The 27,285-nt window shown below is 55.1% G+C and overlaps 1 protein-coding gene across 1 annotated transcript; it reads right to left on the bottom strand.

The window, feature by feature from the left end:
* Positions 1-10,550: 10,550 nt before the first annotated feature.
* On the bottom strand, positions 10,551-23,274 carry LOC144720407 (olfactomedin-like protein 3). Its single transcript, XM_078597165.1, has 7 exons — positions 22,895-23,274; positions 18,928-19,065; positions 17,113-17,420; positions 16,416-16,522; positions 15,284-15,647; positions 13,718-13,881; positions 10,551-12,134 (listed from the first exon to the last, which is right to left on the bottom strand). Exons 1-7 carry the CDS (start codon positions 23,033-23,035, stop codon positions 11,710-11,712), a joined length of 1,647 nt encoding a protein of 548 aa, XP_078453291.1. The 5' UTR covers positions 23,036-23,274; the 3' UTR covers positions 10,551-11,709.
* Between the last annotated feature and the right edge of the window lie 4,011 nt (positions 23,275-27,285).

Raw genomic sequence — 27,285 nt, 5'->3', positions numbered from 1 at the left:
CGGATAGGCGGCGCGGCCTAGGGGAGGCGCCGCCAGTGGCTGGCGATGCGTCACGTGAGGGACCGTGCACCAATAGGAGGCGTCGGTGCGAGGGCGAGGCACGCATGTGCACTAGGGAATGTGAGAGGCGCGGGGGCGGCCTCGGAATAACTCGAGGATGTGATCGTGATGATCGATACGATCAGAATGGTTAATATGATGGCTGTGATCAATATGATTAGGATGATACGATTTTTAAAAATATAATCATGGTGATCGTGATCAATATGATCAAAATAATTAATATAATATTGATGTTCAATATGAATAATAGTGATCATAATCGATATGATCAGGATAATCAATACGATTAGGGTTATCAATATAATAATGGTGATCGTGACCAATACGATGAGGATGAAGAATATGATGATCATGATAAATATTATTAAGATGATCAGGTTTTATCAATATGATCATGGTGATCATGATTATCAGGACGATCAATTATCATGATCGTATCGATATGATCATAATGACCAATATGATGATTATTGTGATCCTATTTATCGACAAAATATTGATCGTTAATATTATTATTGTGAAGGTGGATCATGGTTGGATATGATAGATTAATGCTCATGAATATGTTGATGATAATATAATTTATGGTGTAAATTATAATGATGATGATGAATATGATCATGATAGATCATACGATCATGAGATTAATCGTTATGAAATACGATAAAGAGTATGTTGCTAATCATTATGATGGCGATGGATCATATATGATCATGATGGTGATTTTCGACAATCATAATCATGACATCTGTGAAAAAGGGTATTATAGATCATCAGATTCCTCCAGGATAAATACTGATTCTGATTGCAATGAGGAAGAGTATTCAACAGAAGCGCTGTGTCCCACCTGCTGTTACGGCCCAAATCCCACAATAAAAATGAAACATGTTTTACCTCGTGTTGTAAATCATTAACAATACACGTCACTAGCATGTTGATGTACCACCCCCTTAGCAGATTGGGTTGTCTTACAAGAAGATATCTCCTGCTCGAATCGTAATGATTATTACAAGGGCACCCGGATATTTATTTGGAATAAAATCATAAATTCCATGAAGTCCTCCTACCTCACATCACTTTATTTGATTCATGGTTCCCTCAATGGAGGCTGAAGTTATTCGAGTAGCCACGATCAAAAGTGTGTAATCGTTAACCGCGTGTAACTTTAATGTCGGCCAAACTTTGACATTTCAGTTTCGTTAATTTGGTAGAGCCCTGTGAGCCATTCGGCTATTGAATCGGGTGCAACCACAACAAACAAAAGACAAAAACATGAACAAGAAAACTTCTTAAAGTGAATATGTGACTATGTGCAATCAGAAAATCCAAGAAGACAGCAAACTATTGCAGAAACAGCACCGTACACTAACGCTGTGTGCAAAAATCCCAGTGGGATGCAAGTCAAACAACAACCACAAAACATGTTTCCTGGGTACCAGCTGTTGGTCAAAGGCATCCATTTCCTCCCGGCCCTTCCTTTTATTCGCTGCTGCTACTGCCCAGTGGCGACTTCCACACAGCACGGACCACGGGGAGAAATAACGACTCGGGGGCACATTCACAATGACCAACCATCACGGCGGATTTCACCACTCAGCTACTGCTCACGCAATCATCCGGCTCAACCACAGCCGTACGAAGCCGACGCAGCGTGAACTCCACGTTCATCTCTGCTGCTCGTCCTCCCTAGCCCATGCCTCTTGCTCCCTTCTCTAGGAATGCCCCGCGGAGTGAGCGTGGCTCGCTCGAGGTGAAGGGTCTCCACGGACGGAGGCGCCTTCGTCAGAGGTTGTTTGGTGGCTCCAGAAAGCTCCGCCGTAGTCTGGGGGTATTTGGCCTACTCTTCCACGCGGGCCATACCAGCAGTGGAGCGACAACAGGGTTGTGAGTTCATGGATTACATCAGCGGTCGGCAAGCAATATAACAAGAAGAACCATTCTTTTTGTAGAATTCGGTAACAAAAACTAAACCTAAACATCTCAAGAGCGGCCAATGCAACGTGAATTCGACACGGCGGTCCTGAATAAAGAAGCGGTCCTTGAAGAGCCGCATGCTGGCGACCCCTGGGCTACACCTCTATGGACAACCCTCTCATTTACTCCTATAACGTGGCGGAAGTCGCCTAAGAGATGATTATTGAATGTTTGTTTACCCAGCAGAGCCTCACAGAGTCTCAAGACTATTTTGCAGGAGGGTCGTGCTTAGTTTTCATGGATGAGAGCGATGTTGCTGCTGCTGCTGCCCGTAGTCCCAAGTGGGTAATGTGCAGGCTACGTTCCAGAATTAGGATGTTTGGCCAATTCCAATGGCGTTGCGTGGTTTGTCTTAGCTACGTGTTGAGGTTGAACTCGAAGAAGATGAAGAACAACCATGCAGAACAGCGGGAGAGAGAACACACAAACTACCACACGGAGGGGCGCCCCACTCGGACATTGAGCTTGGGTGCTTCTAGCTGCGAGGCACGAGTGATAATCACGCTGCACCACCACCACCTCCACGCCGCACCACGATGATGATGTAGTCCCTGTCGAGGCATAGAGGGCGCTACAAGTCCAGGAAACAATGCGCTTTCTACAAATAGTATGAATTAATCGCCACTCCCACGATCGTGGCCTGCACCACACACATTTCACACACAAAATAATATTCGTCAATTACACCGCCCTAAAACATATTGCTAATTATATATTCCATTGAAGGCCACGCAGTATTATTGACGAATACGTTGAGTTTGTTGTTGTTGTTCATTGTGCTTGTGCACCACTTAAAACGCAGCAGCAGCATCACCAGATAATGTGTTTAGTTTAGAACACTCCGATTTAACACCTCAGTGTTTGAGGAGTGGTGGAGTGGTGAGCACACTCACCGCAACCACGAACCCGGCCGCGGCTAGCATCAGTGGCGAGTGACATCAACAACTACCCCGGAGCCTTCTTCCCTGCGCGCCCCTTCACTGAACTGCCCAACGCGGTGAAGTATGGTCAAGTAGGAATGAACTCCCAGGAGAAGCTCGGCGTAGGGAGGCCTTCATCCGGCGGTGGATTGATCACAGCTGATCATAATGATTATTGCCACCGTACTGCAAGCAGTGTCTGTCAGGACCCGTTGCTGGAATAACACTTGCCTGTCTGCCTGTATGCATGTAGAACTTCTTTCACGCCATACATAGCCAACCGTGCTGTAGGTGCGGGGCAAGGACAACAGAGGTCGGTCTGCGTTCCTGTGGGACACTTTTGAAAATTCCCCGAAATGAGAGCAGCACTAGTGTGGTATAATGAGAACGCGTAATGGGAACTTCACTCACAAATATGATGATGAGTGGGAGGAAAAATTCAATCCGCTGTATTTTAATGAAAGGAGGTGTGGTGAAGCAGTTAGCACACTACTGTACTATTTTTTAAATACGATTTTCGTACTACTTCTATTTTACCAGGTACGGCCCACTGAGCTGTATAGTTCTTTTTGGGAAACGACCTGGCCGCAAATGATAGCTCAATGAAGTTGCTTATCGTGTGACAATGTATAGCAGCCAAATACTCTAAACGCATGCTGATTATACATGTGGAGGGAAACCCCGGAGGGCCCGGAGAAAATCCCACGCGATCATGGAGATAACATGCAAACTTGGACCCACGACATCCTGTATATCAGGCGAGGTAGTTAACATCTCGCTGCCGTGGCGCCCTCACTGCGCTATGAACCCGGCGATCTGAGTATTCCCGGTCACGACTAACATCAGAGTGATATAAGAACCTGTTCTGTGTCTTGGACTCCCCCTACCACCACCCCACCTTTCTGCACCAACTCGCACTGACCAATATGGTGAAGTATGGTCAAACAGCCCCCTTGACCGACGCGGTATGGGCACGGAGCTTTGATCCAGCAGTGTGTTCACAAAAGTCCGCGTGAAATAATTGTATTACAATCATCTAGCAACATTCCAAACGTGCATTATTGATGTATACAATATAACCGCCGAGGGCGATTGGATGTAAACATCTCTGCCCGGGGGCAGTGGCCTTCACCCCGAGCCTGCACGTGGGTGTTGGCACTCGCTCGCACGCTGACGCCAACTCCGCCGGGCTCTCTCTCTCTGAGCTGGCAGAGTAGCGCTGGCTCCTTCTCTTCGCCACGGTGGGTGGGCTGAGAATGGCAGTCTCTACGGCCAGGGTGCCCGCCAATCGAGGAGATGGAGCGATGAAATCAACTCGGACGTAGGTGCTGGGTGGATTAGTACATTTCAGAACCGTAAGAAATGGCGAAGGCTTGTCAAGGCACTTCTTCATTCAACAGTGGATTGATGATGGCTGGTGATGATGATGACGATGGGTGGGACGGGCTGACTGCGAAGAGATCTACAATGTTAAACGTACATTTGTCCGTGTGAGTAATGTGACGATTGCAGGTGACTCGAGGACACAGTCAACAGGGGGGGGGGGAACAAACCAACTAACAGCCCCCTAGAGTCGGAGGGGGTGCTGAGCCGTCCTCTGCTGAAGACTCAGCCCCCCTTATGCATCGCTACAGTCACGTGTTTATTTAACATTGTCTCTCGTGGCCCCTTCATTGATGTATCCATCCCTTAAAGCGAGGTCACTCCGCATGGTTACCACCTTGCAAATGCGGGACAGACATAATTCCACATCGTCAGCGTAAAACTCCACGAGTGGGATGGGCCTCGGAGTAGAACCACGGGGAGAGGTGACGAGGCGTAGACTGCGCAGCTGCTGCGGGGTCTGGCAGGAAGGAAGGAAGCGACGGCGAGGTGCAGTGGTGGCATCAGCGACATTGTCCGCGATGACCTTTTTAACTCTGAATATGGCAGGGAACACCGTTGTTGATTATTCGAGTGGGGGGGTGGGGGTACGATTCTATAGTAGGGGGATTGCGGGGCGACCCACGTCCGTAACATAGAATCACTCCTGCATGTGACAGCACCAATCGTTAGTGGCGCGTCAGTCAGCCGCGGCATTATGAAGCGGAGGTGACCGCTTCAATAGCTCTGGCCGTGATGGATGAGCCGCTATATTTACTGGAGGCTCAGTGCACAACGGCTCGTAAAAAATAATAAAAAAAAATAATAATAAAAACACCAAAAAAACCTGGCAGGCCGCCCTTTTTGTTAATAAGAAATCCTTAAAACGAATTCTCTGGCCATGCATCAACATCACCCACCCTACCCCAAATAAAAAGAGAAAAAATGTATAAGAGAATAAATAAATAAAAGCGAAGCAGCTGCTGCATCGGAGCCGAGCCTCACTGAGTCTCGAGTCCCAGCCCAAACCCGCAGTTTGTGTCGCCAGGCAAAGCAGATGGGGCTGGGACTGGCGCTGTTCCGTGCCCTTGGCAATGCGCCCCGCTTCCTCTAATGTAATGCACTTATGCTTCGCATCTACAATCCACGTGTGCTTAAGGAAGGAAAGCCCTTCAGCGTCATTAGCATCAGCCTTGTTCAATCCACTGCTCGATGAAGGCCCCGCCTTCTCCCCACACTTGTCGCCATCCCTCACCGTCCCATGAAGCCGCAATCTCGTTTCAGTGCCCGAGCTGATCCCATCTCTCGATCTATCCGCGGTGGTATTCCTACGCCTGCGTGTTCCCACCTTTGTCTGTCATTCTGTCGCCAGTCTTGACCACCGATCATCATCATCGTCATCGTCGTCCCCTTTAGCCGTGACGTGTCCTGCCCAAGCCCACTTCTGTGCTCTCGCAGTCCAGACGACGCCTGTCTCTGATATGCTTCTCGCTCTGTTCCGCGTGCTGCTCTCAGCGTAAATTCCCAGCACGCACCCTCTCCCATGCGCATTTGCATACTTCCCCAGCTCGTGCTCCATTTCTCTTGTCAACGCGTGTGGGTAAACCGGAGTACCAAGGAAAAAATCTACGCGTACGAGGGATCAAACACTCTACCCCACACAGGTAGAACAGATGATATTAGTCCGCACTTTGCCGGAGCACTTTCTCCTGGCGAGCTAGGCAGAGTATGGCACCGACCTCCTCGACACTCAGGGGAATGGAGGTTCGCAAACATCTCTGTGTGATCCACCAACCCTCGCTGGATTACTGGCAGCAGCGACGTGCAACACAGCCGTCGCACGTCTAATACGTAGCAGGAGGCTTTCGCGACCAAATAGTATCCACAGTCGAGGTTGTTGGGTTAGATAGCGCAACACCTTACTAATTGGCTGTGTCGGGGTTAACGACACATTTATATTTACGCGATCTAACAAAAAAAGACCTCTATTATGGATAGCCATCAACGCGACCCGGCACACACACCACATACGCACCGACAGGACTCACACGTGGAGGTCTGTGATAGTCACGCTCACCATGGCATGCCCCGACGTTGGAAACGTTCCCATTTCGATCACACGCGCCACCTGTGCCCGGAGTGCGGTCGATCTCGGCATCAGATCTCAGAAGCTAAGCAGGGACGGGGGCCTGGACAGTGCTTGGATGGGCGACCAGCAGGCGTTGTGGGCAATAATCCCACAACGCACCCCCCCCCCCTCCAACACATTCACCAACCCGCACGGAGCAGCAGTGGGTTGACACGAGGGCTACATGTGGGTCCCCCTAGCGTGGGGAAAATGTCATCCAGTATTGGATGGATAATCATCATCATCCATGTTCAATCCACTGCTGGATGAAAGCCTCCCCAACCGTTCGCCATCACTCGAACTCCCCGTGATGCAACAATCCACCTGTACACACGAGAGCAGTTCCCATCGTCCCGTCTCCGCGGCAGGCGTCCTCTCAGATACATTCCATTTTTTGGCTGCAAGACCGTCATTATTTTTCACCATCAGTCCCTCATGGGCTCTCGATGTAATCCCAAGCCGACACCTCGCTAATGGGTATAACAGGCATCAATTCATTATCATTAATATTGAAGGCATGCTTCCGAGCACTGGAGTCATGTTGGGCAGCAGTACAGGAGCAATGCGTATGCATGGAGTTCTTTTCTTGTGTTGTTAATGACCGTGGTTATGAATTGTGGCATAGCAGGAAGGAGACAGTGATGCACACGTGTGTGTAAATCATTGTTTGTGTATCACGTCTCACAACTGAGTGGCGCGGCGTGGTAAACACGCTCCTGAGACTGCCACGAAGTTAAAGATCCCCCGTACAGCCTAAACAGCCTGTTGGGGCAAAGTGTTGTTCGCGAGCACCTATTATGAAGGCCGGCACGACGCAAGAGGAGCTGTTGCTGATGTTTACGTACTGTTCCAGGTACTCATTTAAGGCTGAGCCGACCTGGGCGAGGGCCAGGACTGGTTCAAACACTGACTGGCATTGGCCCCAGATCGCCGTGATTGTAGAGCAGTGCGCTGACCACTACACAACCGCTCCCCGATCCACACGCACGGCGGGGTGCAGGGTTGTTTGAGGTCGGGGTAAACAACGAATGCACACACAGCCGCCGCTTCCTTACAGGGGAGCAAAGCGGTGGGGGTGGGTTGATTAATTAATGAAACCCCGGGGATGTGAACCCGTCCGTCCTCACCCACACCTCGCGACCCCTTTGACCCCGCGCGAGGCGCCTGGCGCGCTACTTCCGCCCGGGGAGCGCTCGGTGAGGGCAGAGGCGGGGAGAGGCGCTTGCTTTGGTGGTGGTGCTGCTGCTGCTGCTGCGTTGGCCGTGGTGGTGCACAATCACGAACAACAACAACACTCAACGTATTCGTTAATGATACTGTGTGGCCTTTCATGGAATATATCGATATATAATTGGCAACAATTTTTTAAAGCAGTGTTATTGCTGAATATTATCAGGTTTTTTTAGTGTGAAATGTGTGTGGTGCAGGCCACTACTAGCGATGGTGTTAATTAAAACAACAAAACGCAACACGGTCGTCAGTAGTACTGTGGCCATCAAAATGACAAGAATATAGCAGGGGACGTCTCGGGCAATGGCCCATTTTCAGTCTTCTTCGTACACCTCAAGTTCATTAGAGCAGCGGCTGGAATTGTACACTGAGGTGGTTGAGTCAGATGATTACGTCAGGAGCAGTGGAGTGGTGAATCATCGCTGTGATGACGTCTCGTTATAGGTTCAACGATTCTTTTCTGGGTGGTGACCAAAATCTCCGCATGCTGACCGGAGGTTAATGTTCTATTCATGCATCATCATGTTTGTTGTCCTTCCCCTGCACCTCCGATTGGCACGGTTGGCTACGTACGGTGCGAAAGAAGTCCAACATAAATAATCATTATCAAGTATCCGCATCTGTCACTACTTCTTCGCAGTACAGAAAGGCCTCCCTGTACTCTGAAGGGGCCATTGCACGAAACGTCAGCGACTACATCCTTGCCATTTTGAAGGCCACACTGCTGTTGACGAGCGAGCCGCTTGTGGCGTTGTCAGCGGCTGGCCGAGTGGCGGGGCGGTGATCGAGCGAGCGAGCGGTGGCGGTGGCGTTGCTGCCAACTCGTCGCCACGCGCCGGCAACTCGGCACACTCGCAGTGCGGCGCCGTCAGAGCCGCTCGCCTGCGGCCTCCTCACGAGACAACTCGCCCGTCGGCCGCCTTGGGCCCCGGGTTCCTACAAGACAATAGCGATGGCTAATCGGCAAAACGTACGCATGTTGAACTTTTTTCCGCACCATACGTAGCCAACCGTGCTAATCGGAGGTTCTGGGGGGGGATGACAACAAGTGATATGGAAATTATTTTGTCAAGGCGCTCTTCCCCCTCCAACCCAGCAGCTTAAATATACGCTCCGAGCCTGGGGTGTTTCATTCAGACGCTGTCTTCCCGACAGACCTGTTCTTCACCTGAGGATGGCTGCTTGCGTTGTGGCCGAAACGTCGTGAGAATTATTTTATTATGTTTTATTTTTCTTATTTTATTATTTCCCTTCTACGTGACTTTACCGAAAGAACCACGAAGATGAATCCCCACACCAAGTTGACCGGAGGTAACCTCGAGGTATGAAGAAAGGGGATTGGTGGCTGGAGATGAGGAGTCTTGGTCCAAGGTGTGAAACGTGGTCCAGTGAGAAGACAGGTAACGGGGCAGGGGAGGGGGCATGGGGCCCGTGGGGATAAGTGGGCACGTCAGCAGGAGTGACGTGGGGAGCGAGAGCTGTGGATGAAGGAGGGAGGCTGTGTGGTGATGGTAGAATACATGGATTGGAACCCTCACCTATATCCACGTCTTGGCGAGGAGGAGAGTGCACGCTACAGCCCCAACACCAAGGGCGGGGCAGTGCTATGATTACATTACATGTGTGTGTGTTGTTGCTGTGCGCGTTTCTAGATGGAACGACATAGCAGCGAAATCCCCGCGTTGGATATCGCGGTCGTGCCCCACGTCTCTCCGACATGTGTTCGCGTCGTACCGACTCAGCGAGGCTTTCCTGGGTAAACAAAAGCGATCAATCAAAAAGGGAAATAAATAAACAAACGTAAGTGCATGCTGCACTGCGTGGAATATTTACGGCGCATACGCGGAATTTATAGCCGGGCGTTTGGCGACTCGCTGCCGCGAGCGGCCCGGCGGAGTGCGCGGGAGCGCGCGCCGAGTGGCAGATGAGCCACACCCGGGGAGCAGCCGCAGCAGCAACAGGAGCAGCCGCAGCAGCAGGAGCAGCCGCAGCAGCAGGAGCAGCAGCAGCAGCAGCCGTGGCCACTGGGGAGGTTGGGGGGCCCGACGAGCAACTACAGATGGGGTTCGTGCGTGGGGGTCCGTGGGACCAGAGGAGCTGTTTCTGCTCTACTCTACTACCCACGTGGCTCAGCGGTAGAGCGAGCCGCTCGCAATCGGAAGATTTCGAGTTCACGTCCCAATTCAGGGGTTGACTCAGCCCATCATCTCTCGGGAGTCGATAAAACAAGCATCACTTTGTGGTAACTTCAACGGTGGTTGTCCTACGGCAAAGACTTTCCCCCGCCATAGGAATGTGGAATGTGCACCACTGTCTCAGGACGACAAAGCAGGAGATGAAGACCGACAGACTCATTGCTGATGCGAGGACAGCGATTCTCTCGGCTGTACGACGACGATGACGTCAAAGCCACGCAACTCCTGGCTCGGGACTCCGAGCTCTCGAGCGTTCCGTGGCCAGCACCGACTCGGCGTCGACGTCGCCTTGCTGAAGAGGGAAAGCACCGACTCAGAATGGCCGTGGATGTTTCTTTTTTTTGTCTGAAGCGTTGCGGGTGCCTCTTAGCCATCGATAAACACTGCGGGGGCGTCGGGACCCGCAGGACACGCGCAGTGGCTGCTTTTCACATGTGCGTCGAGGCGCGCACACGCAACGCACACATTCACGCACGTGCTCACGCGCACACACACGCATGCGCACATGCGCGCGCACGCATGCACACACACGCGCATGCACACACACGCTTGCACACACACACACACACACGCATACACGTGCATGCACACTCACGCATGCACACGCACACACAAGAGCCGGCGTCCGCCGATGTTGTGCCGCGCGCGGTGGTAAAATATAACCACGTGCTGCCCAGCTGAAAGGCTTCCCTCTCTTTAATTAAATCGAGCGTTTAAAAGCCATCGCAGGAAATCAAAACCTCGTCGCTGTACGGAGACGGGGCCGATACAAACACGGTAGAGCCTAACACTTAACACGCTCCAAATATATCCAGACGAATAAGCATCGACAATAAACAACAACTCATGGCAGTAAGGGGGCGGGAGGGGGGGTGAACGTCGAAATACAAATCCCAGCCACTCCCCATCCACCTCGCCATTGTGGCCATACTTCACCACACGGGCCAGTGCGGGTTGGGAACGGGTGAGGGAGGAGCTGGAGCGCGTGTGATGGCGCACGCCACGGATGTGAGCCGCGGCAGGGAATCAAATTCGGGTTGCCGGGTTCCTAGTGCGGCAAGCTAACCACTTCCCTCTTTTATGAATCCTTTAATGCGGATAAAGCCCAACATTTGCATACAGAGTGTGAACGCACAGCTTTGAATTCAGCTTGGGGGGGGGGGGGAGAGTGAATTGTGAACAAGAACGCACGAGGCGGGGAGGGCGGCAAGGACTTCCACGGCGGAGAGACGTGGGGCGGGGAGACGCGCGGCCCCGCTGGCTCCGTGCGCGCCAGCCCCTGGGTGTCCCCCGCTACTCGCAGTCCGGCTCCTGCACCCCACCCACCCCTCCCCCCTGTAACTCGGACACCGCCCTGCGAGAAGGCTGCAGAGATTCTTCTTCTTCTGCTCCTCGTGAGTTTTATTGGCAACGGAGATGGATGAAATCGGGGGACAAATATATAAGGAAGCTAAGATTACAAAAGTTTTAAAAAATGTTACGAGATAAAAATAAACATCACATTCGCACAGCGGCTGGCGCTGCCGCAGGGCGATGCGAGATTTCGCTGGGCGCCTCCCACACCGCGCAGCACGGAGAGTCCTTGCCGAGGCGATTTCTGGCACTCGGGGTGGGGGGGGGGGGACACGGTGAAAGGAAAAACACGAGGCCCCCCTGTCCAGCACTCGGTCCCTGCCTTCCCCCCGTCTTCGTCTCCAGCCGGCCCGTGGGCGCTGGCGCAGTTGCACCGCCTGTACACTCCGTGGCTACGCTACCCGACTGCTCGTGCGGGGCCCTACGGTCCACGCAGACGCACGGGCAGTCGCGCCATCCACGCCCCGCGCAGGCCGCGCGGCGCTCACAGCCCCGTCTTCTTGGCGAGGCCGAGCTTGTACAGCGCCTGGTAGCCGTCGGCCCAGGCGTAGAGCTGCCGCTCGCGCCGGTTGTAGTGCAGCGAGGACAGCGGCGGTGCGCCGGCGGTCGGCGCCGGGAAGGGCACGAGGTGCGCCCGGTCGCTCCCTCCACCGCCACCCCCTCCCGTGGTGGCCGCCTCCGGGTCGAAGGCGCAGGCGACCCAGGGAGCGCCGCGGTCTCGCGTCGCCGCGTACACCACGTGCAGGCTCCCGCACACCACGAAGGCGGCCTGGGCGCCGCGGCTGGGGCACGGGGTGCGCCAGCTGGCCTCGACGCGCAGCCCGCCCGCCGGGGAGCTGGCGTCCAGCTTGGACAGCACGAGGTCTCCGCCGCTTTCCGGCTCGTCGCCGTCGCCGCCGCCGTCGTCTCCTGCGGTGGGGGTCGCGCGACAAGGAGATGGAGGCGACCCTCGTGTCAGGGCTGAAGCCGACCGATAACCACTTTCTGGGAGCCTCAGCAGGGCTGCGTGCTCAGCGTCTGGCTCGTTATCAAAGCCAGTGGCATCTACAGGAGATTATACAACGTTTAAAGCCATTCCCCGTGTTTAATGTACACGCCGTACAACATGTTTGGAATATGTTTAACACGTAGGCTTTCGCGACCAATATTATTCATAATCAACGTTTTTGGGTTTAGATCGCGTTATTTATAAATGTGTCGTAACCCTCCACCACCCGACACGGCCAATCAGTAAAAAAGTGTCACGTTGACAAAAGACAATTAGTTCACTGCTTTAGCTCACCAGTGTGTTGAAGCGTGAAACCACAACAATTTACAATTTGAGTACGACGTTTCGCTGGTAATTGCATCCAGCATCATCGGGCAATTCGCCAGAATGGTGAGGCTCTGCTGTGTCTCCCGTTCTTATATAGAGCAGCAGCAGGGTGACGTCATCATTAACTCATTAACTCATCAGGAGTAAAGTTGGACTTACGAACAAATCGACTTACGAACAGACCTCTGAAACCTAACTCGTTCGTAAGTAGAGGAGTCCCCTACACTCCCTCCGGCAGCCGCGCCGACTCCTATAGCTACTCAGCCACTCGCCCCATGCATGAAGGGCCCCCTCAAGCACTCGTGGGGCCTCACCTCCCAGGCAAGGGTCCCCATGACGGCAGCGAGGAATCTCTGCGCTACGCAATGCGAGACGTGCAGGGTTCAAACCCACGCACCTGCAAGGTCACCCAGTGGCACCCCCAGCCGCTGTGCGAGCGTGTCGTGAATCTGATGTTTTTTAACTTCTTTAAGTCTGACTTTTCTTTTCCGTTTCCCCCGATTTCACGTGTTTTCGGGTCGTTTGGCACGATGTCCGACGTTTCGTTCCACGTCCCCGGAGCTTCCTCAGGAACTGTTTGTTTTAGGTTGACCTGCGTGTCTGTTCAGCTTCTCTTCGATTGCCAGTTCCTGAAGAAGCTCTCGGAGCGTGTAAGGAAACGTCGGACAGCGTGCACGCGGCGCGACCCGGAGGCGCGTGGGAGAGCCACTGGAGACGGTTTGTAGCGAGGCTCGAGATGCCACCCCGTTGCGTGTTGAAGAGACCCACAATGCCACGCTGGTGGGTTCGCCTTTGATTGGCTACTTATTGCAATGTCTTGGATGTTTGATGTGTTTTCGATAAAACTAAGGAGCCCCTAAACCAATCGCCGTGATAATAATACTGTCATACTGTATATCTTGCTAGCAAAGATTCGTCCTGCACCGAGAGGTAAGAAAGTCCATGCATGAGGGATGGCACTCAGCACTGCCATCTACTGGCCACGTGGGGACTCCTTTTGCTGGATGCGGGTGGTTGGGAAGACAAAGGTGGTCGAGCGTGGTGCTGGCCACCACCACCACTTTCCTCGTGCGCCGTTGCGGCCTTCACAGATGCTCGCTAAACGACGCTTGCCCCAGCAGCCCGTGTGAGCCATACGGGGGACCTTTGCCTCTTGTGTGCGTCGCGGCGGCGTTACCGTCCGTGTGGGCGGCGTCGTCGTCGTCCTCGCTCTCCGCGGGCACCGCGTGCAGCGCCCAGAGGCCGTGCTCGTCCACCGCGAGGTCGATGGCCGTGAAGGGGGCGAGCTCGTACACGGGGACCCTCCCGGCTCCGCGCACGAGAACACGGCCAACCACCGCACTACGCGGGGGGAGTGGGGCGGGCGGGGGGGGAGTGAGGCGGGGGGGCGAGGCAGGGGTGGGCCGGGGGTGCGTGGGAGGAAGGGGGCCGCACATGGGGATAGGGGCCACGGGGGGATGGAGGCTCGTGGGAGCCGTATGGACGGGGAGAAGTACGGGGATGGAGGGGCCACGTGGAGGGGGGGGGGAGCAGGGAGGGACGTGAGTTATGAGCGGAGCGCTGAAAGCTCTCACGATGACGCACGGACAGATATTTCTGACCGTGATCAAAATTATCAATACGATGCCTAACCATAGCGATCGCGCCTAACCCTAACCGTGTAGTTCCATGTTTCAAGTGTATTTGTGTGACCAGGGTGGGAACTCGAGAGACCAGGACAGAGTCTCAATAGCAAGAGTGACCTGCGGCACCGAAACGAGAAATGCAATCGCAAAGAAACAACAAAAAGGAAGAAAATGGAAATCAGAGCAAAAACAACCAAATAAAAATCAAAACAACAGCTAAAATGTGCAATGATGGGATGTTGCTCATCTCTATTGAGTGCTATATGCCATATTATTTGGGTTTTTCTGTAGAGTCACGTAGCACAAAACATCCAAGACGTTTTTATCTACGTGACTTTACCGAAAGACCCAAAGAATATGAATTCCTGCAGTCACGAAAGCTTTCAGTCAAGGCTATATGGCAGTTGTAGAAATTCCACATTCCTCTAACGGGTGGAAGTCTGCCTGTAACTCTCACGATAATTACAGTTCCTTGTCACTCCACTGCTGGATGAAGGCCTTCTCACGCCGTGTCCGTGTTCGGTGTCTGTTTGCCCGTGGCTTATCACCCTCGTTGGTGCGCGGTGGTAAAGGGAGGAAGGCCTAGGGCTGGATGAGAAATCTCGTCCCCCGCCAGGAATCGAACTCTGATCTCGTGGTTGAGAGAGCAGTGCACTTCCACTCACCACCACAGCCACGGTTAAACCCAGAGCTTAACTTCAGCCGGGTGTGTCCAGGATAGCAACACAGAAACTATATCGGCACCTGGCATGCCACATCCGCCATGCCTCTGGCCAGGGCCGTGGCTGCTCGCTGCGTGCCACCGACTCGAGTCTTCCAGCTAGCCAAAACATATTCTGCTGAGAGATCAAACACTGGTTGTGCCCCAAAATCTAACCTCAACAATATCATAAACCTCAACGCTACACACAGCATTTCAATCTCGCAGTGTGAATTGTCGCGGTTGTGCTGCTCTACAGCTCTCCGATGCGCTTTTGGGTCCTGCCGCGTGTCGTTCGGCACCGATGCCCGACGTTTGGCTCCACGTGCTGTGTGAGCTGCTTAAGGCACGACGGGAGAGCGGCACAGCGCACAGGATCCTGACGCGTCGGTGACACAAAGCACGGCGGCGCTGGCACCTCTTGGCCAGGTCGTAGCGCAGGATCTCGTTGATGCTGCCGCGCCGGTGGTAGTAGACCGAGCCGGCGTACACGACGGCGCCCGTGCCGCGCCAACCGGACGGGAGACGCAGCAGCTTCCCGGCCGCGGTCTCCTCCTCCCCCTGCTGCCGCCGCTGCCCGGGCCGCGTGGCGGTGCCCCCCCGGTGCAGGCCCGCGAACTCCTTGGCGCTGGCGTAAGCGGTGGCGGTGTCGCCCTCGGTGCCGTCGAACAGGAAGAGGCGGTGGACGTCCACCGCGGGGTCCTTGAGCCACGCGCCGTGCGGCGAGCCCCAGCGCTTCACCGTCTTCACCGACTTGACGCTCGCCAGCGTCACGTTGCACTCTGCAAGGCCGGGGTCGACGCACTCGGTTTGTCTCCGCAGCTTGCGGCGAGCGCGTTTTGATTGTATGTGTGTACCCATTATGTATGTGGAGACATTTGTTTGTATGGCGAGCGGTGACGTAGTGGTCAGTGCACTGCACTTGAAACCCTTCTCACGACCCATAAAGTGGCAAAATTTGAACCGGTCCTGGCCCTCGCCTAGGTCAACTCAGACTTAAATAAGTACCTGGTGTGGTGTGAAACACACCAGCACTGGGGAAACAATGGCGACCGGGTGTGGTTCCGTTCTACACCACCCCGTTGTGGGCCATGTAGTCTCAATAGGTGCTCGCGAACAGCACTTGCCCCTACATCCTTTATAGGCTATACGGGGAACCTTTACATTTGTATGATGTGTGTATGCGTTTAACAACTGCGGCACATTGTCCCTCCCCGGTTACTGGTTTTACAGTCGACATCAGAATGTGTTGACGCAGAGGAAAGGAAATGATGGCGAAGGGTCGTGACACCGACAGCGCCGATCGCGATGACCTCCTGACCTCGACAATAAAAGTGGCCGCCCTCCCCCGGCAAAAAAATAACACGAATGTGACGCCGTTCGAGCCGCCTGTCACTGGCGCGGAGGTGGGGGGGGGGTTAGCGGCAAACGGTAAATAATCGAGCGCGCCCTCGTGGAGCCCTCGCGGAGCCCTGGGAGAGCGCGTCCGAGGCGCGCTCGGGGCTCGGGGGCACGCGACCACCACCCACCCCCCCGGGCGCTGCGCTCACCCGAGTCCCGCTTGTAGGCGAGGCGGATGCGGATGGCGGGCGACGAGGCCGTGGCGGGCTGCTTGCCCGTCGATCCTGGGCCCGACCGCGGCTTCTGGATCGCGGAGCTGCGGACGCGAAGGGAATGAGGAGCACACGTGGCGCAGCGGGAACCGCAAGTGCGTAGAGGCAGATGCGCGAGACGGAAATCAACAATCTGGGAATCGCAGAACCGCGCCACAGACATCTATCGACTCGGCGATGGATAATGAACACAAATAGGGCCCGATTTATTAGTAGGCAGGGACATTTTTTTCTCTTAAACATATTTTTTAAAATACAAACCACAAACTATCATCAATCAAACAGGAAAAGTAGCAGTGGATTGTCAGATTTTGTTTCCCTCACGACAGCATCTGCTGTCAGTCACGAGCTAGGTCCGCAGTTTGCTCTAGACATCTGGGCGAGTCTCTCCTTAAGCCGTCCCCCGAATGGCCCAGATTCTGGGTGTCAATCTGACTCAATAATGCGTTGTTATTATCTAATTTTAGCATCTCGTTTGTGTCGTCGCGTTTTTAGTGCCTCGCGTAACGCGAGCCGACCGTTTGCGTCTTGTCGAGTGAACTGCACCACACGTTGCGTATCGCGCCTGGCGTGAGAACGATCGATTAGGGTCGATGAATCGTGCACAGAGACACCGCCAAACGCAGTCTCAAACCTCTTAGAAACGTCTGCCGGTCCAGCGAGCGTCGTGTTTGCAAACTTTCCATCGGCCTTGGTGGGTGAGCCGAGCTTGATGGTGAGGCCGGGCAGGGAGACGCTGCCCCCCTGCCCTTTGCCCCCCTGCCCGGGACTCTGCTGGTGCAGCCTCTGCTCCTGCCGCGGCGCCGGAGAGCCGCCGCTGCTGCCCGCCCGTGACGCCGGCTGCCCGGCGCCGTCCGGCCGAGCACGTGACCGGCAAACATCGTCGCAGTTTGTCCTCTTGTCCATTCCCTCCATCGCCTTCTCCAACTCGCTCAGACGGGCCTGTACACCACGCAGCGTGGGTCAACTTACTCACCTGGCCTGCACACCACGCCCCGTGGGTCAACTCACTCACCTGGCCTGCACACCACGCCCAGTGGGTCAACTCACTCACCTGGCCTGCACACCACGCCCCGTGGGTTGTCGCGTTAATTCGCGACTCTTCTTGGTGATTACTTTGCCGTTTACCTTCTGCTTGATTCCCTTTAATGTGGAATGTTCACGTGTGGCCACAGTGCTGAACAACGACCCTAACATATGATGTTGAGCGTTTACTTATGCGCAGGGCTTACTAATGATTTGTTATACTAAATATGTGTTGGGTCACTGGTCGACTGCAGGAGGTGGCACGTGACTCGTCGTCACCACAGCCATCGCGGACACGATACTGGATGTGGTGTGCCAGCTGTGGTCGCCAACGTGGACAGACTCGGCTGAAATGAGGAAGTCACTCAGCAGGCCTCTTCAGTCACACTCGGGACACATCCTCTCTGTCCTCTGCAAAGAGTAATTACCGCATATCAATCAATTCCCAGATGCTCCACTCGCATAACTCAAATCGCCTACACGAAGCCGCACGCGAATTCTAAGAAAACATTTCGTGCAGTCGTTGGGTCACCGGGATGAGACCATCAACTCGCCGCACTCGAGGACCCGGATTGACCACGGGCGGCTGAAACCTGCATTGAGTGCAGGCGGTTCGGTGAGTTGGGACACGTCCGTTGGGAACCACCTGAGCCACCCAGCCACCTCATCTGTTATCCTCCCGCGGTGACGGCTCTCAGCGAACCATCTGTGCTCTCCAAGCCCGATGTGCATCCACGCAAAAAGTTGCCGTGCGGCAGTCGACGGCGCTGCTGACGCAGCTGACGAGCAGCCGCGCCGTGGGGTTCCAGGTGTCCGTGCCAGCGAGCCCACGCGTCGTGTTCGCCACGGCGGCCTCCGCATCTCTCTTCCCGCGTGCCGCCGATATCGTTTGAAACGGGAGCGGCCTGCGGGTGTCCCGCTCACGTGCGTCACCTTTGACACGAAACGCGGATGCAGATTGAGCGCCGAGGCACTGGCTCGCGGAGGCACGCGTTCGGCGTTCATTAACCCACCTGCGCCTTCTCAATCTGTCACGTGTGGTTCCCAGCCTGTCACGTGCGATTGCCTGCGACGTGCGGTTACCTGCCACGTGTGGTTGTCTGCCACGTGTGGTTACCTGCCACGTGTGGTTGCCTGCCGCGTGTGGTTACCTGCCACGTGTTGTTGCCTGCCACGTGTGGTTACCTGCCGCGTGTGGTTACCTGCCACGTGTTGTTGCCTGCCACGTGTGGTTACCTGCCACGTGTGGTTACCTGCCACGTGTGGTTACCTGCCACGTGTGGTTGCCTGCCGCGTGTGGTTACCTGCCACGTGTTGTTGCCTGCCACGTGTGGTTACCTGCCACGTGTGGTTACCTGCCGCGTGTGGTTACCTGCCACGTGTTGTTGCCTGCCACGTGTGGTTACCTGCCACGTGTGGTTACCTGCATGCCGTCCCACCAGTGGTTGCCGTGCTGGGCCTCGTGGGACATCGTCTCGAGGCGAGACAGAATCTCCACCTCGAAGTCGCGGTACTGCCGCACCACCGTGTCCACATCCTGGTAGACCTTGTCCATTCGGTCCTACGCGACACACGGGGAAAGAGTGAACACCCCGACACACGGGGATAGAGTGAACACCCCGACACACGGGGATAGAGTGAACACCCCGACACACGGGGATAGAGTGAACACCCCGACACACGGGACAGGGTGACACTGAGGCCCACGTGCTCATTACCACAGTCACTCATCGTGGCCATCAGCATGAGACGTGAGAGGGGACATCCTTTGTGGAGATGGCTTTGGCTGCCGCTCCGTCGTCGCGAGACTCGACCACCGGTCACCACCCGGGCGACGCGTCCTGCCCAAGTCCCATTTTTCTTAGCGGTCAATGCGACTCGCGTGCGTCGTCTAATCCACGTGTCCCTCTTCCTGTCCCTCGGTGCAACTTCCCGCGTGAACATATCCACGCTTCTCTGTGCACCCTTTTGTATTTTGTTCCGTATGTTGTCAAGGCCCAATGGATCCGCCCCACGTGGCATCGCAGCCAACATCGATCTCCAACTCGAAGGAGCATTGTGGCGGTGCTCATCTCCCGTTCGTAGCCCTGAGCCGGTGGCGGCAATTCCATATTCCCATGGTGGAGGGTGTCGATTTCAGGAGATAGGACAACCAATTCGGACTTCCCCACGCAGTGGAATGATGACCCGTGGCGTGATTCGAGAGGAAGCAATGATCTCTGCACCGAAGGGAGCTCAGGTTTATATATATATAATATAAGTATATAAACCACAGTATTTCATTTCGAAGCGGGGTTATTCTGGGGCACGGAAAAATAAAATCTCTTCCTTGCCAGAGCCCCCCCCCCCCCGGGCCCCCCACCCCCAGATTTTCAACACCAAGGTCGGCGGCCGCAGCCAATGGGAGACGGAACCCGCGTCGCCCGGGCGACTGCGAGGCGTTCAATTATTCACATTGGCCGCTCGCGCACGCGGCGGCGGCCCCTCGACCTAACCCAGGAGGGGGGGCGCGGGGGAGGGGGGGGGGCAGTGGGGATACCGCCCCCCCCCCCCGCGCGCTCCCCCCGCCACCAGCACCGAGCCACTATCCCCCCCGCCCTTCCGTCCTCCGCGGCCCACATCAGTGGCGCACCCAGAGGTAAACATTCACGATGGCTCCTTGCCCCGCATCTCTGATTAGCACGGTTGGCTACGTACGGTGCTAAAAAAGTTCAACGTACACACAATCAAGAGACAGCGATTTCTGAATCAAATGAGCATTCAGGCAGCGGTGCTCACCTCCTGTTTACGGACCTGAGGCAGTGGTGGAAATTCCACGTTCCTGTGGTAGCGGGTGAGTTTATCCATAGGACAACCACTGTTGACTTCCCCACAGAATGGTACCCATTGTATCGACCCCGGCGGGATGATGGGCTGTTTAACGATGCCAGAGGTGAGATGACCGGGTGCAACGGATTATTTTGCCCCCAACGCTGCGTGCACCTCTGGTCCTCACAGCTCCCTCCCACGTGTACGAGTGTGCGCACGTGCGCGTACGTGCATGTGTGCGCGTGCGTGCGGGTGTCTACGTGCCTGCGAGTGTGCGCACGTGCGCGTGCGAGCGCGTGCGCGTGTGACTCGCCTACTGAGCAAGGAGGCTGTGCAGCCAATGGAGACCGGCCCACTCGACGCCCAAACCAAAACCCATCCCCCCCCCCCCCCCGTGGATTCAATTCAGCGCCGCAGCATCAATTCACCCGACGGAGCGGTGGCGCAGTGGTTAGCGCACCGCGCTATGAACCTGGTAGGTTATGTTCCTGGCCACGGCTGACCAGTGGCGAGTGATATTTGAACCTGTTCTGAGCATGCCCACTTAACCAACTCGTCGTGTGCTGACCGGGATGGTGAAGTATGGCCAAACACCCCACCACTGACACGAATTGCAGAAGCCTTCATTCAGTCGTGGAATTACAAAAGCCTGTGCATTCCAGTACTTAGAGATACCCTCAACATACGGATATATATGAGCATACACTAAATATAGAATCCCTATCGCTTATATCCAAATTATTTGCCGGATGTCGATGGCTGTCGAAGTTAAGCAGGCGCAAGCCTGGTCAGTGATGGGAACAGAGTCGCGTCTTTGCCAACATTCTCCAGCGAGCGAACTGGGCGTGACACGATCATCATCATCATCAGCAGCCACGATAAATCCACTGCTGGATGAAGAATGCCTCCCCAGGCCGCCACCATCTCCTCGCCACCCCGTGATGTAAGAAGCCACCCGCTCCGTCTCCTGCGCGAGCGTCGCCTCGCTGCGACTCCGTCATTATTCTCGACCTCTGCTATCGGGTCCGAGCGTGCACGCGGATAATTAAACCACATTGACCAGAGAGAGAGAGAAGGCACCGCCGTCTAAACGAACGCGCCTATTGCGTAGCCACAGGTTCGGTAAATAATGAAATCGCCCCGCTATTGTGTTGTTCTGACATTAACAATGGTCACGGATTCAACTGCACCGCCCACACAGTTCCTGGAAACGGAGTAAACAAAGACCGAACCGGCGCACTTCATGAACAGGTCACGTGGCTCAGCGGCCTGGGCGAATGTCGCGAGTTCAAATGCTGACTTGGGGTTGACTCAGCCCATCATAGAGTGAGTAGGAGGCTGTGGGGGGAAGTCAACAGTGGTTGACCTACGCAAACACTCGCTCCCGCGATAGGAGGGAGGAGTTTCCACCACTGGCTCTGGGCTGTAAACATGAAACGAGCACCGCGCCAATGCTCATTCGAGCAGTAAATAACTTTGACTTCATGAACTCAGGAAAGCCTCTCTGAGTCTCAAGACTCCTTGTTCAAGAGGGTCCCTGCACAACCACGGCCTTGCCCGGTATCTCCTGGACGCCGCCCCCCAGACGAGCCAGGGCCCGACTCTGAGCCATGGCTCGGCTCAGGCCGGGTTCTGGCTCAAGTGAGTCATGACTCAAAGCCACGCTTAACTTGATCCAGGTGGCGAGATGTTAACTACATCGCTTGGTATACAAGAGGTCGCGGATTTGATCCTGACCCTGACGAGTCCTCCGATTTTTCCCTCCACATTTAGAAACACGCGTTTAAAGCATTTGGCGGCTATACATTCCCACATGATGGGCCACTTCGTTGAGAGATCATTTGTGATAACCAGGTCGCTACTGAAAAAGAGCCGTATAGCTCAGTGGGCCTTACCTGGTAAAATAAACATAGGTTGATAGTAATCAATATTGTTCCGGAGCTGTCAGCGTTGTTCCAACCGTGCTCAGAGTTTCCAAGAGCCGAGTCTGAGCCGAGCCACTCAGTCGCGCGTCCTTAGAAACAGCTGAGCGACTCGGGGCTGAGCCGAGTCGTGGGCTGAGAATACGGCCCTCAGGATCGTGCCACTCGGCTCAGGAATCGACGATTCCCCTCGAATGTCCGAATTCTAGCGACTCGAGTGGCTGCAGAGGCGGCGCCACGAACCAGCCCGTGTCTAAGTCTTAAGATGCTGTTGTGTCACCAGCTTGCGAAATCAAAGAGACGGGGATGGAGTAAGAGGGGGCCTGGGCCACCAACATGACGAAGGCTAAACAAGTTAAGCACGGCAGCGAAACAATGAAGAATCGTAGGCAGAACAACTGCGTCGCGCGACAAACGGAGAATGCCGCGTGGACATAGTCGATGTTAAATAATAGGACACGCGCTCCTGCAGCCGTAAGGTGTCTATTGCTGAGACCGATCGGTTGTAATAACATTTACAATCAAGTTACAGAAACACAAAATCAGATATACAAGAGGATGGTGACTATCGCGCCGAAGTGTAAAAGAGACGCGGATTCGCGAGTCGAATGCCATCGCGGGTGACGGTTGCGAGTGGGACCCGGGCCACGCGCAGCGAACCTCGAGGGTGGCGAGTCGCTGCTCGGTGTGGTCCGCCACCAGGAGGTCGTGGCGCGCGTCTCCTCTGCGGCGGGCCGAGACTGCGGGCCCCACGGCGGCCCAGGCGGCGGCCGCCAGCATCGCGGACAGCGCGATCGTCATCACTGCAGGGTGACTACGACGGCGATGTGACGATGATGATGTGATGATGGTGATTGTCAGCAACGCAATTAGAACGCACGGGGCGACTCGGGCCGCGAGTTGGCTGGGTGGTGGTGGTGGTGGGAGTCACACGAGGCAAGCGGCAGCGTCTGTCCCGCGGGGAGCAGCCCCTGCAAGCTCCATGATGCGATTGGATTGGGGGAGGGGTGCGGGGGGTAGTAGTGGAGTGGGGGGCGCGAATAGGGGGGACGGGGTGGCGGGGGGCTGCCAGACGTCGTCTCCCCTCGTCCGTGTCGCGGCGTCCTGTGCCACCGTCCGCTGGAGAAGCTCCGAACTTTAAACAAAGCGGGGGGGGGGGGGCGCCGTGGGGAGGGCGGCTTCTCCATCGTCTGGCGGCAGATATCAGCCCGCGATGATGTCTGCTTGCGATTAAGGATGCCTGTGGCTTGGCAGAGTGCTGGGCTTGGAAGGAGATGTGTGGAAAGCATGGGGCGTGGGGGAGGAGAGAGAGAGAGACAGGGAGGAGGGCGGTGGATGAGGTGAAGGACGGGGCCGTCTCAAGGATCCAAGTGACATTGGCTCCCTGTTCAACTCATCGCTGTTGGTGGTCCAGAGTCATGGGTGGCAATGTCACGTACGGGTGAAGAATGGTCAACAAACTCCCCGTCGCCACGCGCACCGCGTGGGGAACTCCTCATCTGCAGTGGAGAGGCAACAGGGACTGGACTGTACACAGAGCCGTCCCGAGAGTATGGCGAATGGGGCGAGCGCCCCGGGCCCTGTGTTTCGGGGGGCCGCGCGCTCCGATGTAATACTTCAAGTTGAGTCTGAAGTCGGGGGGGGGGGGGGGGGGCACGGTGGGACTTGCCCCGGGCCCCGCAGCCCCTAGGGGCGGACCTGGCTGTACAGGACGAGGCACCTCCAGAGAAAATTCAGTTTTGGGCTTTTTACAAAGTTGGAGTGACTTTACCGACTCGAAAGTGGTGATGGGCTGAGTCTTGTGAGTATATAATCTGCTCACTCGTGAGCATTGCTAATGCTCCATTCAACGAGTGATCTTGAATATTATCCCGTTGACAACAATGACAATCTCATAGCACAAAACACCGAGCAGAACTAGAACCCTTCACGACCAACGTCACTCGCCGATGTCCGCTAAACGGAAGTCTCTTCACGGTTGCCACCTCCTGGTCCACACACCTTGGCGATTCGACTCAAGACCCAACGTGTCGTGCGTATTTGTTTTGTTTCGTCTTGTTTCTACAAATATTGCCCGCTACATTCCCCTGTACGTACACACACTGCATGCGTGTGTTCGACTTATTACGATTAAGAGGCGCAATTTGATTGAAGCATTATACATGTTATTATCTCCGTGTTTCTCATCTCGTTTGTATTATCATTTCTACTGCCTTAGCTGTTCTGGCTGCTTCATTTCATTCCAGCCCAAATGCATCATAAGCAGCATTATCATCTCCATACAACGCACCTTCATTGTGCATCCCCCATACAAAGACAAAGACCCCCCGTGTAGCCTCAACATACTTTTGGGGCAAGTGCTGTTAGCGAGTAGCACCTAAGGCCGCCACGGCATCACAAGGGGGTGCGGACAGCACTAGGCCTGGCCGCCTTTGTCTCCTCAGTGGCGATGTTGACACGCCGCACGAGGTACTCATTTGAGGCCGAGTCAACCTAGTAGAAGCTCAGGACCGGTTCAGAGAATCACCAGCGTTGGCCGTGAACGGGAATCGAACTTGGGTCGCCAGGTTTGTAGCGCAACGCGCTGCCCGCTGTCCCCGATCTTCACGCACAGTGCAGTGCATGCCTTAGCACTCACAACGGAATCGACGAAATAAATCGCATGTTGCACCAGAGATGCACCCCTCGTTGTTCGTCTGCATCGTTCGCGGCGTCGAGGGCCGACGTTCACATCACGCTGGCCCTGGGGAGAAGGGCCCCGTGCTCACCGCTGCTCACTCACCAAGGCAGGGACATCCTTTGTTGGACATTCGGCCGGCGATTTGTTGACGTTGGTTGTGCTGTCTGCAGTGGCAGGGGAGGCCGCGAGCTTCTAGAAGACGCTGCTGCTGCTGCTCTTGTTCTTGTTGCGATCCACGCAGCGGCGTCTCCTTGGCTTCGTCGACTCGAACGCGTTCCACCACCGCTGCCTTTCCCTGCTGCCGTATAACAGAATGCAAAGACGACGAATCGACAAATCGACGCGTCGTCATTATCGAGGCCGCTCGATAAATAACTCCACACTTTAAAAACCCGGCCCTGAATGCAGACATGGGGGTGGCGGCGTGGCCCAACGAGCCAAGCGGGGAATATTCCAGCATTGTGGGAGCGAGCGAGCGAGCGAGCGTCGTCGTGAGGTTTGGAAGCCGCGTGGCTGCGGGGGCCAGCGGCCGGCGCCTCCACCATCGCCGTCACGGGACTCGCGCGCGCGCGGCCCGCAGTGGAACTGCGTCGACTCTGCCGCCAGCGTGGCCACTGCCACGCGCCCCTCGTTACGCTGAGAAGCCGCGGGCTGTGCCGGCGGGAGGTCGGACGTCGAGGAGAGAGGGCGAGGCGGGGACGATGTCTTGGTGGGGGGGGGGGGGAATAACGGACGGTGGAAGATTGTGTTTCTTTGTAAGGGACACATTCAAATGTGATATTTACTGAAGAGAGTACTTCGGATTGTTTCTGTTCAGAGAGAGCCACATGCTGAAGGCCACGTGCTTTTCGTTAAACATGGGTATTGTCGTGCGGGGGCACGTGAGCTGTCTGATAGCCGGCGGGATCACGCGGAGACGGAGGACGTTCTTACGGCTGTGTTGGGAATCGTGGCCTGTGGCTCACGCCCGCACGCTGGCCCAGTTTCTGCGTCTCTTTGGCGAGATTTGACTAAAACTGAGTGAGGGCGGAGTGGTTGGTGCACCGCGCCGTAAACCCGGTGACCCGAGTTCAATTTCGACCCGCCCACGGCTGACATCAGTGGCGAGTGATATCTGAACCAGACCGGGTTCCCTCCTCTTCACCAACCCGTACTGACCAGCCACGGCGAAGCACAGGCAAACAGCCCCCATGGCCGACAGAACGTGGGGGAGGCCATCATCCAGCAGTGCATTGATACACGACTGTAAATTATAATAATACTTATTACTTCCATTTGAAGCTTTCGTGACTGCAGGAATCCATACTCTTTGGTTCTTTCGGCAAAGTCACGGAGACAGAAATAAAACATTGTTTTATTTTTCTACCTACGCGACTTTACCGAAAGAACCAAAGAGTAATACTTATTATATTCCAACTGTGCTCCGAGCGTAAAGTCAAAAGACAAAGACATTTGTACTTGGACCCTCACAGCGAGCGGCGTGACATCGCCTCGTGTCACCGCGACCACGTTGGATGCCACCGCGACCACTGCTTGTGGTCCCTTGAGATTGCTCCGAGCCGCGCCGCGTGTCTCGCCGCCCTACGAGGCCTGTCACGCGGGTGCCGGTCACAATGTTGAGCTACAATTGGGCCAGATTCAGCGACAATCCACGCCTAATGAGGACGGGTCTTGCGTGCCGTCGCTGGCGACCGAGCCGAGTCATCAACTCGCTACGCTCGATCGTCCTCTGTTACATCGCGATCAGCGACTGCAACGGGGATTCAATCCCAACGGTACTGACTCCGGGTCTCTGACATGGCCATTATAGACACCCGGAGAACACCCGGCCACACACACACGCCAACCCATGTTTGAAGGTTGCACATGACACAACACGCCTTCTGCGGAGTGCAAGATTAACCGTTACCCTCCGCCCCCTGTATTTTAAAGCACAAGATGGAGATGCGTCTTACAATCCGGTATGTGCGTGTGTGACTATGTTCGGGGAGCGGTGGAGCAGTGGTTGGCGCATCGCGCTACGAACCCGGCGGTTCGATTCCCGCTCACGGCCAACGCGGGTGACAATTATCTGAACTGGTCCTGGGCCTCTCCCTAGGTCGACTCGGTCTCAAATGGTGCGGTGTGGTGTGAAAACATTGCCACTAGGGAGACAAAGGCGGTGGGGAGTGGTTCTTGCCACCCACCTCCCTCGTGTGACGTGCCAGCCTTCATAGGTGTTCGCTAACAGCACTTGCCCCGACAATCTATGGCTATACGGGCGACATTTCCCTTTGTCGTTTGACCATATTGTTATGACTTTGCTCACATGGACCACAGGTCTGGGTGGGGTGAGTCTTACTTTGAGAAGTGTCTTATAGTCTGGAGAATG

The sequence above is a fragment of the Lampetra planeri genome, chromosome 8, assembly GCF_965212315.1.
Source record: "Lampetra planeri chromosome 8, kcLamPlan1.2.h2, whole genome shotgun sequence".
In the NCBI taxonomy this organism is placed as follows: Eukaryota; Metazoa; Chordata; class Hyperoartia; order Petromyzontiformes; family Petromyzontidae; genus Lampetra; species Lampetra planeri.
The sequence above is the reverse complement of the archived record's forward strand: the minus strand, read 5'-3'. Positions and strand labels throughout refer to the sequence as shown.

Coding starts and splice junctions, on each gene's coding strand:
- LOC144720407 (XM_078597165.1), bottom strand. CDS start 23,035: ATGACGATCGCGCTGTCCGCGATGCTGGCGGCCGCCGCCTGGGCCGCC. Junction 15,648..16,415: donor CGCCTACAAGCGGGACTCGG/GTGAGCGCAGCG, acceptor CCGGCCTTGCAG/AGTGCAACGTGACGCTGGCG. Junction 12,135..13,717: donor CGACGCCGCCCACACGGACG/GTAACGCCGCCG, acceptor CCCCCACCGCAG/GAGACGACGGCGGCGGCGAC.